The sequence below is a fragment of the Rhea americana genome, unplaced genomic scaffold (genome assembly GCF_003343005.1).
Source record: "Rhea americana isolate MKP2758 unplaced genomic scaffold, rheAme1 scaffold_137, whole genome shotgun sequence".
NCBI classification, from domain to species: Eukaryota; Metazoa; Chordata; class Aves; order Rheiformes; family Rheidae; genus Rhea; species Rhea americana.
The window spans coordinates 718166-735064 of NW_028185450.1; the positions used below are offsets into that span (position 1 = coordinate 718166).

General features: G+C 38.1%; 1 protein-coding gene across 3 annotated transcripts in view; it reads left to right on the forward strand.

The window, feature by feature from the left end:
- The window catches only part of RGS7 (regulator of G protein signaling 7), a 283492-nt gene that overhangs the window by 205345 nt on the left and 61248 nt on the right, over positions 1-16899 (forward strand). For all 3 annotated transcript variants that reach the window (XM_085298265.1, XM_085298266.1, XM_085298267.1), the window contains exon 5: positions 9686-9792. In XM_085298265.1, coding sequence (XP_085154391.1) covers positions 9686-9792 — 107 coding nt within the window. The remainder of the gene's footprint in view (positions 1-9685; positions 9793-16899) is intronic.

The following is a 16899-nucleotide window of genomic DNA, read 5'->3' on the forward strand; positions in this document are numbered from 1 at the left end:
ATGAAATGTATTTTACTGTATTTACTCTCTGAAAGTGATTCTGTTTCAACAATTGATCCATTTTATTTATATATACTCATCACAAATAACACTACATAATTGGGAATGACATACCTGTGTTATTTTTTGGAAAGTTACCTCCACAGCTTCTTGTTGTTGTTGCTGCCTTACCTGAGCTGTGATGGTATTTTTCTGTGATGTGTGCCAGAATGACACCATTTTTCTTATAAGGCTTTTGACTCCCTCTGGACAGGAAAAGCACAACATTTTTTTCAATTGAAAGAAATACATTATTTTCATCTTTTTATGCTCACAGTTTGTCAAAGGTATGAAAATTTTTATAAAGAAGATTATATTCTTCTTTACTGTATAGAATGCAGTGAAAGAGGCAGTTATTATTGTAGCTTCTTCTGCATGTTCTTTGTATCATCTAAACTGCTTGGTCACAAGTGTGTGTTCTCTGATTATGATAGCAATGTATGACTGATACAGTATTAACAGTTGATGTAGTAGCAATTGATATCAAAACTGATTCAGAGACTAAAAAAGTGTCATGATTCATTTTAACCAGCAGTACTCACAGGAAGATTTTATTGCTAGCTATTGCTTGCCCTCACCCAACTTAAAAAACTCCACATTAGCTGACATTCCTATGATTCAACAATATTATTTTCTGCAGTTCCTTCAGGAACAAGTATTTTTTGTATTGGAAAAGTCTATGCCCACTCTTGCTTTTGCAGTATTGCTGACCACAAATCTAAGCGGCGCATAGACCACACTGTTTATTCACGTGCCCTAGATCTGCCAAGCCTTGAACACTGTCTTCCTCCTGCCCCATGCCAACACAAACCTGGCTGTGGTAGTACCTATTTATCATATATTTTAAAAGTGTTGCTGTAATTATTTCCATGCCTGTGATTTTCAAACACAGCTGACTGAGAGGGGAACTGGAGATGTGGCCTGCAGTGCTCGTCCATGACTGTCCCCAAGAAAGGGAGAAGCAGTGACACAGTGCTACAGTTTTCCATCATTCAGGACTCCATGTCTGAAAGGACCATGGCGTAATTTTTTTTTTCTTGGCTGACACCTCCTAGTGCAGCTTCTTGGGTGTCATGGACCATCGAGAGTGGCGAGTGTGCATGGCTGCACAACATATGTTTGCCGTGAAATGGCTTGATCATGCATCTACAGACCCAGCCCCTGGGGAAGAAGAAAGTTGGGAGACCTGGTTTCCTAACAGAAAGTGGCAAGCTGTATTCAACAGAATTTCATACAATAGCATAAGAGTTCTGCAACTGAGTAGAAATGGTCTACGTCTAATATTTTGGATCTTCTGTGGATGCTTGAAGTTGTGGAACAAGATTTTATCTGAGAGAATTTTTGAGAGTATTTTTATTTTACAATAATGATTTTCTTTGTAAATATTTTTGATTTTGTCTTTGCCAGGCTTGCTGCAAAGTATATTCATGTGAGTGTAAATAGTAGCACAGTTTCATACCGAAGGGGGGATGAGTGAAGTTTCAGGAGGTGCCTTATGAAGAGAAGAAGTTCAGATTGTCATTTAGGTAAACAAGACATAAAGTTTTTGATTTTCTGTGTTTTGGTGAAGCAGCACCGAAATGAAAGCTCAAAAAAGAAATTGTAGATTCAGAGGAGGTGCCAGTGGGAAAAACAGGAAGCCAGTGGACTCTGGATTTCATCCTTATATCATTTCAATTTAAAGTGACAGGAGTTACCAAAAATAAAATAAACAAAAAAGTCTGTAATGTCTGTCTGTCAACAAGATTGAAAATAGAAATATTCAAGGATAGTAATACTAGAAGTTGAAGAAATGTTTTACAAAGGTTGGTGTGTACAGAGCTAAAATCCTGCACTGGACAGCCTGATTATTGGTGTGATACAATAGACACTTTAAAAAATTGAGGAGAGGTGAAGGGAGAATTGAATGTGAATTTAAGCAAAATCAGGCCACTTTTCATCGCTGTGTGCTCAATGAAGTGGTTATGCAGTGGCTAAATTGTGTTGTGTCCTGTTTCCCTAGTAGTTAAGCCTACCTAATGCTTGCAGCTTAGATGAATTTTTTCCACTCTGTGTAGCTGTTGGTTTTAATTATGCCAAATAAACATGCCAAATACATTTCTTACATGTCAAGTTAAAAAGATTTTTATGTAGAGCACTGCTCAATTCTAACACCTCACTAACCATTTGTCTGTCTCTTGACACCTCAAATTGCAACAGCCTTTTTTCTTTTGTCACTGTGAAAGCTGTGGTTGCTCCTCTCAACCCATTACAATTTGAGATCTCAAAGGACAGTTCTTCAAAATACAATTTTATTAAGATAAGTCAGATTTTAACAGGCGGTAACACCGGTTATTATGCGAAACAGCTTAAATCCGGTGGGAAATGATCGCATGAAAATTTAATGGGCAATACTAATGAAGTTTTCAAGAGAAAACTCTTGTGTACTGCTGACAGTGATATATGACTTGTGTTTCAAGGATTATCATCTTTTTTATATTTTATGATAACTCTTTCCTTTCTTACCATTTTTTTTCTTCCTGAGGGTGAAGGAAGGTCTTTTGCTTTATTTTCTTTCTTCAAGAAGTTGTGGTTCAGCTCCTCCTTTCTTTCAGGCTTTCACAGTAGCTTGAATTTATTCAACTATTATGGATAAAATCATTTCAGGATTATGTATTATGCAAGGCTGATAGTGCGTTCCCAGTTCACAGAATCACAGAATGGGTAAGGTTGGAGGGACCTCTGGAGATCATCTAGTCCAACCTCCCTGTTCAAGAAGACTCCACAACCTCTCTGGGCAACCTGTTCCAAAACCATGCTGGTTCAGTATACCTTTTTGGACATTTCTGTGAACAAAGTAGTCATCATTTCAGGTATATACATCATTGTTTCTAGACCTGAGACAGGTGTGTAAGTGACACCCTACACATTATAGATGAGCTCAAAATATAAGAGTGCACATTACCACTCCTTGGGCAGGACAGGATTCATGGCACATCTGTGCTAATTTCCCTGCTTACACGCTGAGCAATGTTCCTACTGATGACAGTCTCTTTGGCCTGCTGATGCCATCAGCAGCTACTGTCTAGCACAAAACATGAGAAAAATCCTGCCTATCTGAGTAAGCTGCTTTGGTGATAGGTAACTTGGTTTTTAATTAGTATCTTAGAATTAGACATGACTTTCTTTTGTAACAGTGCTTGGGATAAATAGTGCCTTTTTTTTTTTTTCACTGACTTCTTTGCCCTACCTGAAATGACTCTCGCTGCCGGCTGCTCCCTTTGCAAATTCCATCCCTTAGATGGGACAAAACAGAGCAGTTTATAGCGAAGTAGGCGTTTAACAACTTTTCTGTTTTATTTTCCACTCCTTAAGTGCCACAGTCAGGCCCAGAGCCTGCCTCTCCTACGCGTTGTGTGAGTGTGAGAAGCAGGTTGTGTTTGATTGCTTTAACATAAAGTTAATCCTTTGCAGCTTGTGTTCATACTGGCAATGAAATGACAGCAGGAGTGAGGTGAGAGTAAGTGATGATGTCTTGGCATTCGACACTTGCGATGAATGTGTGCCTGTGAAATTCTGAGTCATTGATTTCCTTTCCAGGCAGCCGCGTGGCATAGCAATGCACTTCAGTACTATGATGGATTTTAGATTAGCCAAATACCCCAGAATAGCAAACACTTTATTGTTTCATGGAAAGAGAGATTTTCATTTGTTTGACATTGTAGTATCAAGAAGTGTATGAAAAACTTGCTAGTTTGGGGTTTTCATTATTACCTACATCACGCAATGATCTTCAGGGCACAAAATGCCCCAGACCGTGTCCCTTTTTTCTCCAGGACTTATATTCACAGAGGAACATTTAGAGAGAGTCTGGGAAATGCCGTTCTGAAGTGGAGCTGAGGTGAGAAACACCATATTTTCTCTTAGTCCCTCAAAGATTATCACAAGTCACTTCAGATGTGGTGAGACAGACCAGAAATGGTATGATACTATAAAGTAAGGTGTTTTATGGWCTTCAGAGAAAACAGAAATACGGCAACTACCTCACCTGAGGCCGTTATATGCTGAGGAAAACTAGAATCCACACTAACCCCTGTCCTTTAAGGGTTTTCAGAGCAGAGAAACATGTTTATTCCAAAGAAAAATAAGGAACAATTCCTCCTCTTTAGTCCTCTCCTATGTGTGTTACTGTAAGAAACAATCTGTTCCACTGATTCAAACATACCCTGCAATTTAAGATGAACAAATAATCATCATTTCATACAATGGCTATTACAGTAAAGAGAAAAATCCCATTTATCTAGTTAAACTATGAGGTTAAAACTGCACTAGCTTTAAAAAGAGAATAAAATGCAAGCTCGGCAACCAGGATATATTTTTCRTTCTTCAGATTTCATCAGGTTTGCATTGTCCAAAAATGTAGACAATTTCTGACATTGTTATATAACAAAGTATATTAAAAGTGGCTAGCATTTAATCTGTCATGATCACCTTCCTTATAATGGCCTAGCAGATGGTAGGGCAGTATTACTTCTCAGAGAAATGATTGCTAATCAGTCTATGTACATGTTATTCACTTCACCCACTCAGTAAATAAAGTTCAGCAGCAGAATGAACTCTCTGAGGTTTAGCCCAGCAATTGTGTATGCTTTAAGAATCAAAGCTACACCAGCAGTGATGATTTGAATTCACATTAAGATAATTCATATCCTGTTGAAATGAAGCACRCTTATGAAGATGTATTTCTATCTTTCACAGAAGATTTTTTTTTTTTGATTATCTGCTATATCTTGCAACTCTTCCAGTGCGCTGTCCTTTTTTAAGTATGAAAGGTTAAAACAGAGCTTTGGGTGATTTTTGTTTCTTGGCTACGCCTTTCTACTTCTCAGCACTACCATTGCTACGAAGCATGCCTGAAACCTTGGTTCAGATGATTGATATCTTCAAAACAAGCGATCAAGAACAGAGGAAGCTGAATCTACTCAGTTCTGTCTGTTGAACCTCAGTGAACTTTGTCTCCATCAGATATTTCTGTGATGTTAGAGAACTGCGGCATTTATTCATGCTATAGCAGTTGACTGTGATATGAATTAATGCCTTTTCGATGAGGCTCTCTGGGTATAGCTGAGAATGTAGTTGATATTGCATATTCTAACACACAGTGGCTGATGATTTAGAAATCACACTGTTGTATGCATATCACATTTCTATGTGTGTCTGTTGTACACTTGCCATCTAAAAACACAGTATTTTATTGCTTTTAGTTTTTAAAATTTGTATTCCAAGTACATATAAACATTCTCTTTTTACCTGGGAACTTTTATATTTAAAAGTATTCTTCAAGGCTTCTTTTTCTTTTCCAATGCACTCATAGAAGTTTTTGATGTTACTAATCTCTGTCTGCCATTCTTTGAGATGGAAGCTGCTTCTTTAAGTTTTCATCCCCAGCTCCACATGCRGGAATAGTTGGGGAATACAGAATCTGTCTGAACTGAACTTAGGCATATAGGACTAGTCTGCTGCTGGTGTGCTTTCCTATTCAAGCTCATGACTTTTTCTCCCTAAATCCTAATATCTTACTTCAACCGGGCTCCTTAGAGTATTCCTTTTTCAGACTGATTTTAGCAAATTGAGATGCATATCAAAGTGTTGCCTTTGTTGTGTCTGTAATGCACTGGTGTACTTCTTGCTTGGAGATTAGAAAACTTCTGGGGGCTGAGTTTTCTTTCTGTGCAGTTCTGCCGCTGATGTGTGGAGAGCAGTAGCGTTACTCTTTTATCAGTCTGTGAGATACATAYGAAAACAACTGCCCAGTTGTTCTGCTGTTTGAACAACATTTGATTTTTAGATTATTCAACCTCTGTGCAAAGACAGAGTATTGAAGRTGCTTTGGTTATGCCATTGCCTCCTTAACAGAGGAGGCTGATGGAGAGGATTTTAGACTTTCTAATGGAATGACTGTTAATCTCTTTATTCTTATACCTTGAACATTTTTTTTGTTTTTTAAATAAGGTAGGTACTACTTGCATTCTCAGAGTTAGTTTTGAACTACAGTATCTTATATTGTTATTAAAAGTTTTTTTAATGCACTTCTATATAATGCAGTGCTGGAATAAGGTGCTGGATTAATAGCCCCCCAATAATGAAAATTAATTGTCTATTAATTGAAGCAAAAATAAGAGACGCGACCACTTTATATGTCCCTATTCACTTATAAGGACTGTGTATAGGGACAGAGAGGTACCTTAACATTGATTTGGCATAGGTTTATCCTGGCTTAATGAGGTGCCTGAGGTGAGAGTAAAATTGCCTTAAATCTTCATACATAGCTGAAGGAGAGAGATGAGCTCCTGCTGAAAGTGATTCAAATGTAAGCTGAGCTTAATTGCCTTCTGGAGRAAGTCAGCTCTCTTACTTGATTTTCTCTGTAGAGAATCAGTAGTGACCATACACTTAGTTACTATCATCGGGTGCTTACTGGAAAATGGGACGAATATGGGCCTTTCACATCCTTCCTCCTGCTCCTCCTATACACAGCCTTCCTAGGGTTATAAACTGCTCTGGCTGGACATTTCAGGTACTTTCTTCTGCAACTGAATCCATCCCTGTTTTCTACTCTTTCATTTCATTTCTGCTTCACRCACCTTGAACTACAGAGTCATAATATCATTCAGGCTGGAAGGGACCTCAGGAGGTCTGTAGTCCAACCTGCTGCTCTAAGAAGGGTCWGCTCTGAGGTGAGRCTGGTGTGCTCAGTGCTTTACTGGRTCTTGAAAACCTCCAAGGGTGGGGACTGTATAACCTCTCTGTGAAACATGTTCCCCTGCTTGGCTATTCTCATAGTGAAAAATCTTTTCCTTATGCCAAGTCAGAACCTTGTCTTTTTTGGTTTATGTCCATTGTGTCTTGTTTAACTGCCATGCACCTACATAAGGAGCATGGCTCTGTTATTTGATAATTTCCTCATAGGATGTTCCTTTTAGGCCCCCCTGAAGACATCTCTACTCCAGACTGATCAARCCCAGCTCCCCCAGCCTCTCCTTACAGGGCAGGTGCTCCAGCTGTGATCATGTTGGCGGCCCTGTGCTGAGCTCCCTCCAGTTTGTCCATGTCTTTCTTGTACCGGGAGGCCAAAAACTGGACCTGGTATCCCACATGCAGTCTAGCAATTTCTGYGTATAGAGGAATAATGTAAACTCTTTGTTCTCTTAAAAAGTATTATAATTCAGAGTCCGTGAATCAGATCTGAAGCCTGTTTAGTTCTAGATCTAAACAGAATGCTCTCTAATCTGCATCAGAGTTGTGGAAGTGGTGTGTCCTGGCCTTCCCCAGCAAGCCCTATTTTCCTTATCTAAGAAATCCTTTCTCTAAAAAATATCAGCACATTTCTTCCTTCTTTTTGCTCTTGTTCTTTAAAGATATATAACACCTGCAAAAAGAATTTTATAGACATTGATGATAAGTCACTGTGCAAAGAAGAAAGATAAGCATTACAAAATTAAAAGTTAAACAACATACAACAAATTAAACAAGCCTCAACAACTGAATTGCCAGAGAATTTGTTGCCTCGAGATGTCTGATCCAATAGATAAAAGAATTTAGTGGCTTAAAAGATATAATTAACAAAAATATATGGACTTACATTAATTAGGATAAAATTCAGAAGTGGATCCCAAGTATCAGGATGGAAGAACTACTTCCCTCTGTTAGAAAGTTTTTTTGTTGTTGTTTTTTGTTTGTTTGTTTTTTTAGGCTGGTGATTTGGAAAAGGTTTCTTAGCAGGGCTGTTGCATTTTGTAGCCAATCATAGAGTTCACTGATAAAAAGAGCGTGCTGGGTTTACTTAGATGATGGTGGTGCCCAGAGGGGCYGGAACTAGTTTGCAAAGCAAAGAAAGCATGAGGATATGTGACAGGACAAAGTATGAAATAAACCCTGGTAAGGTTATGTGCTCTCAATGAGGTACTGTCCAAATACCCTTTTTTTGCTCCTTCCGCACACTTACTAGCTTTGGGATAGCTTAAAAATGGCCCACTCCTCCTCCTGTCCAATGAATGTTTCTAGGTGAGCAAACAGGTGAAAGAGGCAATACTCTGGAATACTGATGAAATACAAGTGAATAAATATGTCTGTGTTTCAKTCTCATATCCAAAATGCATGAAACATAAATAAATCACAGTTTCATTACCATTTAGCAATGCTGTAGCAGCACTAGCATTTCTTTCTGCATGACAGTGCTGTGACTGAAATCTCAAATTGTGATGTTTGAGAGAGGCAGGCTGAGACGGATCTGTGCTGAAACATGTATGATTGCCATTGCTAAGAGTCAAATTACAGGCAACAGAAACAAATTAGGTCTTTTTAAAGGATAGATTTGAATGTGTGTGTGGTGGTGGTCGTGAAGAATTGCTATTTTGCTTTTTTTTTTGAAATGTAAAACTAAGATTTTTTGTAGTGAAAATGTTCATACTAATGGAGTCTGTGTTGGATTCATACTGATTCCATATTTTAGAACAAAGATCCCCCTTTTTCAGGCAGGTCTCAATGCTTCTGTCTTTTTCCTTTGTCTTTTTTTTCCTCCCCCTTCCCAGCTTCTCCTTACTCCCTAGGCTTCTGTATGGCCYTTTTGTTGTGCTGTTTTCTTTTCTCTTCGGGGTGTTGTCTTGTAGCAGTACTGTCCTCCTGTCCAGCACCACCTTCTGTCGCGAGAGGCTTTGTGGAGGGGCCCGAACAAAGTAGCTCGGAAAACCTTGTGCTCCTCTCAAAACCCCCAGATTTTAAATTASGATGCCTCACTGCATGTGGACTGATATTAGTAGTTTGTGCTAGGAAATAATTAAAGTAACAAGAGAAATTGCTATGCAGCTATTTTAGCATTATAAACCAARAGTTCTTACAAGGTTAGTAAAGGAATCTGGTAAAGAATGAGACATYGTAGGACTTGAATACTGCAGCAAGAGCACGCCTAACTGATGCTGGTCTCTTCCTACAACACTGTGTTCTTGTGGGCCAAATCAAGTAACTGCAAAGACAACATTGAACAAGGGACTTGAGGGACTGATAGTGGGCAGTGGTTCGCTGAAAATACAAGAGTGTATTAAAGCCTGACTSTTACATATTATGGTTTTGTACACTGAAGTGAATTACAATTATTCTTCATTATATTCCCAGTAATGATACTTCTAAGGAAATCTCTATCCTTTACTGTAGTTCTGATAAAGTTCATGAGGAAGATATGCAGTTGGAATCTCCTGTTTTAATGTCATGTAATCTGAAACTGTTCTGAAGAGAAAAAGCAGGCTGCACAGTGTGGGTAAGAACGATAGCAGTTTTGTCAGCTTCAAAGCAAGTGAGTGAATGTCATGGGAGCCACCTGCTAATGCTAATAATATAAGCAGTGGAAATGCAGCTTCAAATGTGACTTCTAATAGCCGTTTGTTAAGGAATCTTTTTTTTTCTTTTGATGCTGTCGTTATATTATGCAGAAAAAGCATTATATTATGCAGAAAAAGACAGAGCTTTCGTGATGCCAAAACCTTGATTTGGTGCGAAGTGCAGGAGATAGGATGAATCCAAACAAAAAACTAAATTGCTACAAATAGTCTTTTAGCCTTCTTTCTCCTTCTGAGCCTGAATTTCTCATTCTTTTCTTTTGGTTTTCCAACAGTGGAAGCTCTACATTTGGGAACATTGATGGCTGCACATGGCTATTTTTTTCCAATCTCAGACCATGTTCTAACACTAAAGGATGATGGAACTTTTTATCGATTCCAGGTAAGTGTTTTATATGTGTTCTTGAGTTGCACAAATGGGGACTCGTATTAGAGGCATCGTATGAAGATTCATAGCAAATTATACAATACTTTCTGTCTTATGTAACATAGTAGATGGTGACAATTCCTCTTAAATTAAAAAAGAAGGATTTTATTCAGAAAAGTAAGTCAATAAATTATGTCAAGAAAAGAGTGAACATTCTAATCCTTGAAAATGTACTAGGAAAGCATAGTAATGCTACGTGTGGAAATATCTCTCATGAAATAGATTAGTATTTTTGAAGTTTAATAGCGGAAATGAAATGACCTTACTGACTCTCATTACCAACATAGTTTTAATTTGGAAAAGGGCAAGTATCTGTTAGAAAAGGAGTGTAATACTTAYTCTTTCTTGTAGGAGGACTTCCTTATATAAAACAGACCAGTATTGAAGTAGTGTGTGCTCTTCAAAAAAAGTGCAAACATATTTTTCTGTCACACTGTATATAACAAAGATATGCAGGTGCTTCAGAAAAAGCCAGAAGGAACATTCATTTGATATAAACATATAAATATATGTATGTATTTTATTCACGCTCTTACCTAGTTGTATTTCATTGTATTAGATTTCAAACTAAGGACTTGGGAGGGTAGAATGTTACTGTAACAATGAATGGCAAGCTAAGAGATTGCAGAGCAACATCTCCCCTGACTTATAACAAGTATTTGATTATGTATTCTAGAGTAGGAATTAATTTATTTACTTTCTTCGCCATGTGCCACCATTGAAAKTGGGGGTTGTGTTCTGTATTGCGATTAAGCACTGGTGGTGGCAGGTATCTCCAACAGATGCTTGAAGATCTTTACTAGGTATTTGCTGCTTTGAAATCATGATATGATGAACATCATTATGAAATTGAATGTATAGGTGCCATAGTTTGGGAAGCCTGTTCTGTTATTGCCAGCTGCGTTACATAGTAAGAGAAAAATAATATCTGGTAGGACAAAATCTATTATCCTCAAGATATTTAAGTCTAAGTCTTGTCTTTAAAATTATTTAAATAAGAAACCACAGAAAGTAAAATAGACCTGAGATTGCCATCTTTAAAATGCAGAAAAAAGAATGTGATATACTGGAGAGCAATCATTGTCTCAAGCATTAAATGAGGTTAATTGCYGCAGAATACTTTTAACAATATTTTGATTTGAATTCTGTTCTATAGACCCATGTAAGAGAAAAGACAGAGTCRTAATATTTGATCTAAAACTTAAAATGTTAGTGTGAATATAACTAAATATCTACTGTGCAGTCTAGCAAGGAAGAAAACAGCTGCTGCATGCATTTCAGTATCACTATTATACTTCCATATGCAAATCCTTGGTGGATCATACAATGTAAAAAACCTGCCCTTTAGCAGACAGTARGTTACACATATGCAGGTCATACAAAGGGAAGTCATCTCAGGCTTCCTGCCCCACAGCCACAGCCACTGTTGATCTAGCAGAGGGGATTCGAAGGAAGGGTTTTCCCTCCCAGGGTGCTSCTTCCTCCTCAATATTTAGTCCAGAATCTGTTTTCTCAACTCTACTTCCCCTTCTCCCCCATCCAAAAAAGCCCACCTTGCCTTGGTAACTCTGTGTACCAGACTGTCATCTGTGCTCAGACCTGTGACCCTTAACAGGACTTATTCTTTTCCCACTATTTCCATTAGCTTTGACTGTCCCTTGGTGGCAACTGCACACTCATCATTGGTGTAAGGCAAAGAGGGATGGCATAAGGTGAAGGGTCTTACTGCTGAGAGAAAGGCACTCAAGAGGTTATGGGGTAARTGAAATGCAGAAAGAGATCAAGGAGTGACTGAGGTCCTGCTTCTTGGTTTGTCTCTGCATAAGGAGCAGCCAGGAGGACACATTATTGGAGGACTTCCTTCCAGTTCCTTCTGTGGAGAGTTGAACTTGTTTATGGAGGTGCTGCTTGCCAAATTCTGGATGAAAATACTGCACTGCTWCTGGTCTGTTTATATCTAAAAGTGGGAAATGAGCACCTCCCCTACCACARTTCAGTCAAAGGAACAGAGAGATTAGAATTAGCTGCCTTGTGAACAGCTGAGGTTATTGTAATTAGTCTGTCATGAACTTTACTCAGAGAAGTCTACAGTCTACATGGYTGGATATGAAGATTTAGTTAGGGTTAGATTGATTTACATAAGTTATGGATTTGGAATGTATTTGCCATATGCCTATGAAATAAGGTAATTTCCACAAGTGATGCTCAGTATATAGCTGTAGCAATTTGGCTGTTTGCTGCTTTGTAGCACCCCTTGCAGCTGCTRCTTTAAAGCTGATTTAAATCTGCATTGCTAAACTATGCTAATAATAATAAAGCAATGCAATTTAACCTGTTAATTTATAGCATGAGAAAAAATATGAMTATATAGTGGTTGCATACTGTGTTATTAGAGTTGTACAAGCACAACTTAAGTCATTAAATCCTCCATTCCTTATTGAAATAGGCTAATACCAAAACTATTATCAAACTGAAAGATAAGGATAGTATATTCAGTGGGAAGAAAGGTAATATTTCCAAAAGTTCAACTGTAAATGTATGAATATTGCACTAGAATACTTATTAACCTGCTATGTCGTTTCTTCAGAAAYGGGACCCCTTGATTGGACAGGATTCACCGATTTCTAGATATTTTAATAGAAAGAGAAGATAAAGTGCATCTGCCAGCACTGAAAAGTTTCGAACTTGTCCCTGCAGAGAAGCCTCTGCCTGCAGTACAGTGGCCTGACCTACAAAAAGCAGGCTAGCTCTAATAACATTCTCTACGCACTTCATTTTTTGTAATCCAAAGGGTAACAGATTCCCTCCTGGCAGTAAAATTACTTCCAGTTTATTTTAAAAAGTTAGTATTGTATAGCAATGGCTAAAAGTAGTGGAGATGGTGTTTCATTTGCACAAATGCCCTTTTACAGGTAAAATTGTGCCTTTTCAGTTACTACTCTTGCCATCAGGAGGGCTGTAAAATCGTACTTGTATCTACTTTTTAAAATAATATGGCTTTAAAAATAAAAAAATCATTCCTGATCATTCTTTGACCCACTCAGGTCTAATTGGGTCAGTTTCTGTGATAATAATTTAATTCAGGTGGGATGGATCTAAAATATTAATTGCCTTACTCATACAGTTGTAGTCTGTACAGTTATTAATCTCAATGTGGCAAAGCAGAAAATGTTATTATAGTGATGCTCTGAAAACCTGAACTCTCAGACGCTGAGTGTGTAGCTTGTTCATGGTATTTTAGTCCAGGGACCAGAGAAAGAGCTGGATATCTGCTATCTACCATCCTGTATCTGAGAGCGAACATGCGCGTGGGGCATAAATAAGAAAAGCAAGGTGCTCCTTAGAAAGTGGATCCTTCTGAGACCAGACATTGTCCACTGACATCCTGTCATCTCTGTCCACGTAACTGCTAACATGGCTGTCCTGGTGAGGAGTGCCTGACTCTCACCCTGTTTAGCTTCTAACCTTCCAGAAGTGTCACCCAGAGAAAGAAATGTTGATTTTCTACAGATTGCACATCCATCCTAAGTGTCTCACCATCCATAGTGAAAAGTAATGTTTTCTGATACCTTTTGTCTTTAAACAAACTCCTAGGATACTTGAGGCTTGTGATAATCACACTGCCATTTTTTGATGATTAATTGGTAATTTATTGCAAAATAATTTTCAGAGGTGAAATTTAGGTTCTACTATTGTTTTGTCACTTTTAAGTTGGAAGGCTTAAATAGCTGAGAAAAGGGTGAAAATGGGAACCGTTTCTTGTGGTGAAAACACAGGTCTGGTGAAGATGGCAACAAAAATCTCAGTGATTTTGGCAAGATGAAAATTTCACCTGTGATTCCCTCTCCTGTTCTACCACTGGGAATAGAAAGACACTTTCTTGAAGAATATGTCTAACCTTTTTGGTCTTGTTTCTCCCTTGAAGTGGGAATTAAAATACATAGCAAACAAATGTTGCAGAGAGCTTTGAAAAAAATTGTGTTGAGTATTGGGCACTATAGATGCTTATGGAGCCCTTTCAGGGGCATCACCGTGCTTCCAATGTTGCTCTGAGTTGCCAAGCTGAGCTGAGCTGAGCACTCTGAAACAATGTCCCACGCCAAGCCAACCCTGGCCGAGGTGAGCTCTCGGCTGTGTTTAAACACTGCAACTCTCCAGCCGCTGCTCATGGCCTCCCTGGAACAGCTGCCATGCCTGAAGAGAAGGGTTTTATTGGAAGCCACATTTTTATAATAAAGGAAAAAAAACAGGTTTGCTTCTCTAGCATTTTGCAGGTTTTGTTTGGAAATTGCAGGTATAAAGACTATATTGAGGTCACGCTCAGCATATACTAGTTCTGTTTAGGTTTCAAAGAGAGGAAAACCATTTCAATCCATGTGTCTTTCTGACTGCCCTATCTATCTGCTCTTTCCCCCACTGATTTCCGTGTTCATCCTCTTCCCAGGTTGGGAGAGAGGAGTCACAGAGCCAAAATCTGCATCTGCATTCCTCAGCCTCTTCTTTTAATTCTCAGTTCACAAGGGAGCACTGCTGGCTGATACCCTTCCTGTATGGGCTAGATACTGCTAGACCAGCGTTCTTACCCATGCTTTGCTAAGAGATCATTTGAGTCAACTGCAATGACTGTAAAACTGAATGCCTATGAATTCTGCCATCCCTCATGCAAGGCATTTAAGCATGTGTGTAACAGTTCTTTAGCAAAGACTTGATTTCTGCAGTTTGTAAAGATTCCCTGGTGGCCATCAGAAGAAGAATAACAATAATATGCTAAGAAAGGTTTATGACTGATTTGAATATTCCTCCTCCATCCACAGTAATTAAGATTGTAAAAGATTTCATGGAGTGGAGCAGCTTCAGAAACTATAATCCTTTTCTTTTTATTATCAACAAGGGGTAGCTGAAAGATGCTTAATGACTTCCCCCTTCAGTAATACAGTTTAATGCATAGAAATTAATCATGTTTATAAAAGCTGATGGACGACACTGATTTTTACAAGTGGCTATTTCATTAGTTCAGATATTATTATTGATTAATTTTATGGTAGAGTCAAAGCAGATCTATTTGTTTGCTCACCATGTGTGGCAGCCACTGCTGCCCATATGTTTAGTGTGGAATATGTATTATACTGCAGGATTTTATTTCACATTTATTAACAGGAAGATTATGGATTTCTGTGGTTAAATTTGATTAATAATGTAAGTCTGTAGTTCAAGAGAAACAGTATGCATTTACATATGCAAAATCCATGTTCTGTCAATGTAAAGATCTTTTTAACAGCCAGTTTTGTTATAAATACTTAAATGGTTCTATGATAGCAAGTGTGATACAACGTAAGACCTTATTTTTCTAGCTGCTGACTTGTACTGGCTGTTTATTCAAATTACGAATACAATTAAATGAAGTGTCTTAAAAGTGTAGAAATAAAAACTGGCAGCATTATTTCTGCCTGGGCTGWTAAACAGTACTTGACTTTCCCCAAAACGTTCTACCACCCACCTTCCTTCCGGCTATAAGTGGGATGTCATGGCAAAGTGACAAATGTTCCTTGTTTAATGCTTGTTCATGACAAACTACTTCACATTTCCTTCTGAGAAAGATAATTTTTAAGTATAATAATTCCTTAAGATTCTCTACATTTCACAAAGAAAAATTAATCTTTTATAAATGTCTATCTGAAAATGGTGGTGGTGAGGTACAGCATCTTATACCATGTCTGTCTCCTGGGCAAAATCTTCAGTTACCTAGSGTTCGTAGGTCATGAAACTGAGTATATATGTTGTGTGATGTTTGAGCTGTAGGAATATGTAGCACTGTAAAGGATGTTATAGATACTTCTGCAGTTTACTTTGGATATGTGAGTTGTAAGAAATAATTAAACCAAATTTTCTCCCACAGATTGCATTAAATTTGCAAATGTAAACCACTGTCCAGGCATAGAGAAGTTCATTTACAAGGGCAGTGTCTCCTTACATTGCTATGGGATTTTTTTTAATAGATCAGAAGTGGGAGGCTAGCTTTCTACTTTACACACACTCCATTTTCTCACTTACCTAAASCTCATTCCTTGAGACCGGGGATCTTCTTAACAGTCTGTGCTGACTTGCTAGTCTTCCCTCTTTGAACAAGGTAAATATTTCACCCTCACTCTTTATGGATAACCTTTCCAGCAAATTCTCCTAAGGGGTTGTTTATAAATCTGGACTGTGAAGTTATGTGATTAAAGAAAGGCTTGTAACATCTAAAGGACAAAGTAATACTCCAGACTTGCTTTGCAGGAAAATTGTTTTTTGGGTTCAGATGTTCTGGGGGTTTCTGCCTAGGATCTTGTGCAAGATCGGCATTAACACGTTTGATTACTGTAGCTGGAACAAATAAAGCTCTCTGCAGCTAGGAGCCTGCCTGATGCAGAGGCTGAAGAGGCAGACAGATTTGGAGAGGTGGGTCTGTACCCAGCACGTACTTGTGGGGAATGGAGACCCGCAAGGTGCTGTCTGGTAGACTAAAGAGCCAGGCTGAATAGGAGTCCTTGRTATACATTCCCAAAATCTTCATGTACCATTCCAATAAATGAATTACACTGTCACAAATGTTTTGGAGATCAAGTTTCTCTGTGGGCCTTTTCCTAGCTAGGGGTGATACTGCTTGAAATTAGCATTTATTACCAGCATTCTGGTGAAGTAGATTAAGACTAAAACTTTATAACTGTTAATATCAAACAATTGGACAAGAAAATGTGGAAAACACCTTTGGGAAAACTTCAGTCATTTTTGCTACAGACAGATTTATCACTGATGGATTTTTGCACAGAATGACAGGATTATAAAAATCCTTTAATCAGAAATTGATTTTTAAAGCCTTTCATTTCCAGTGTCTATGTATTTTTTTAAGTTGATTTTTATTTTTGTGCTTTGGATTTTTTTCTATTTACATTTTAACTCTGTTTTTTCTGTCTGTCTTTAGGACAGACACTTTGCACCACCCCCCACCATTTCTGTTCTGTTTTGAAAGTGAATCACTCTTATCTACTTTTGAAAACATTTTTTGAGCAGATGTATGCCCTT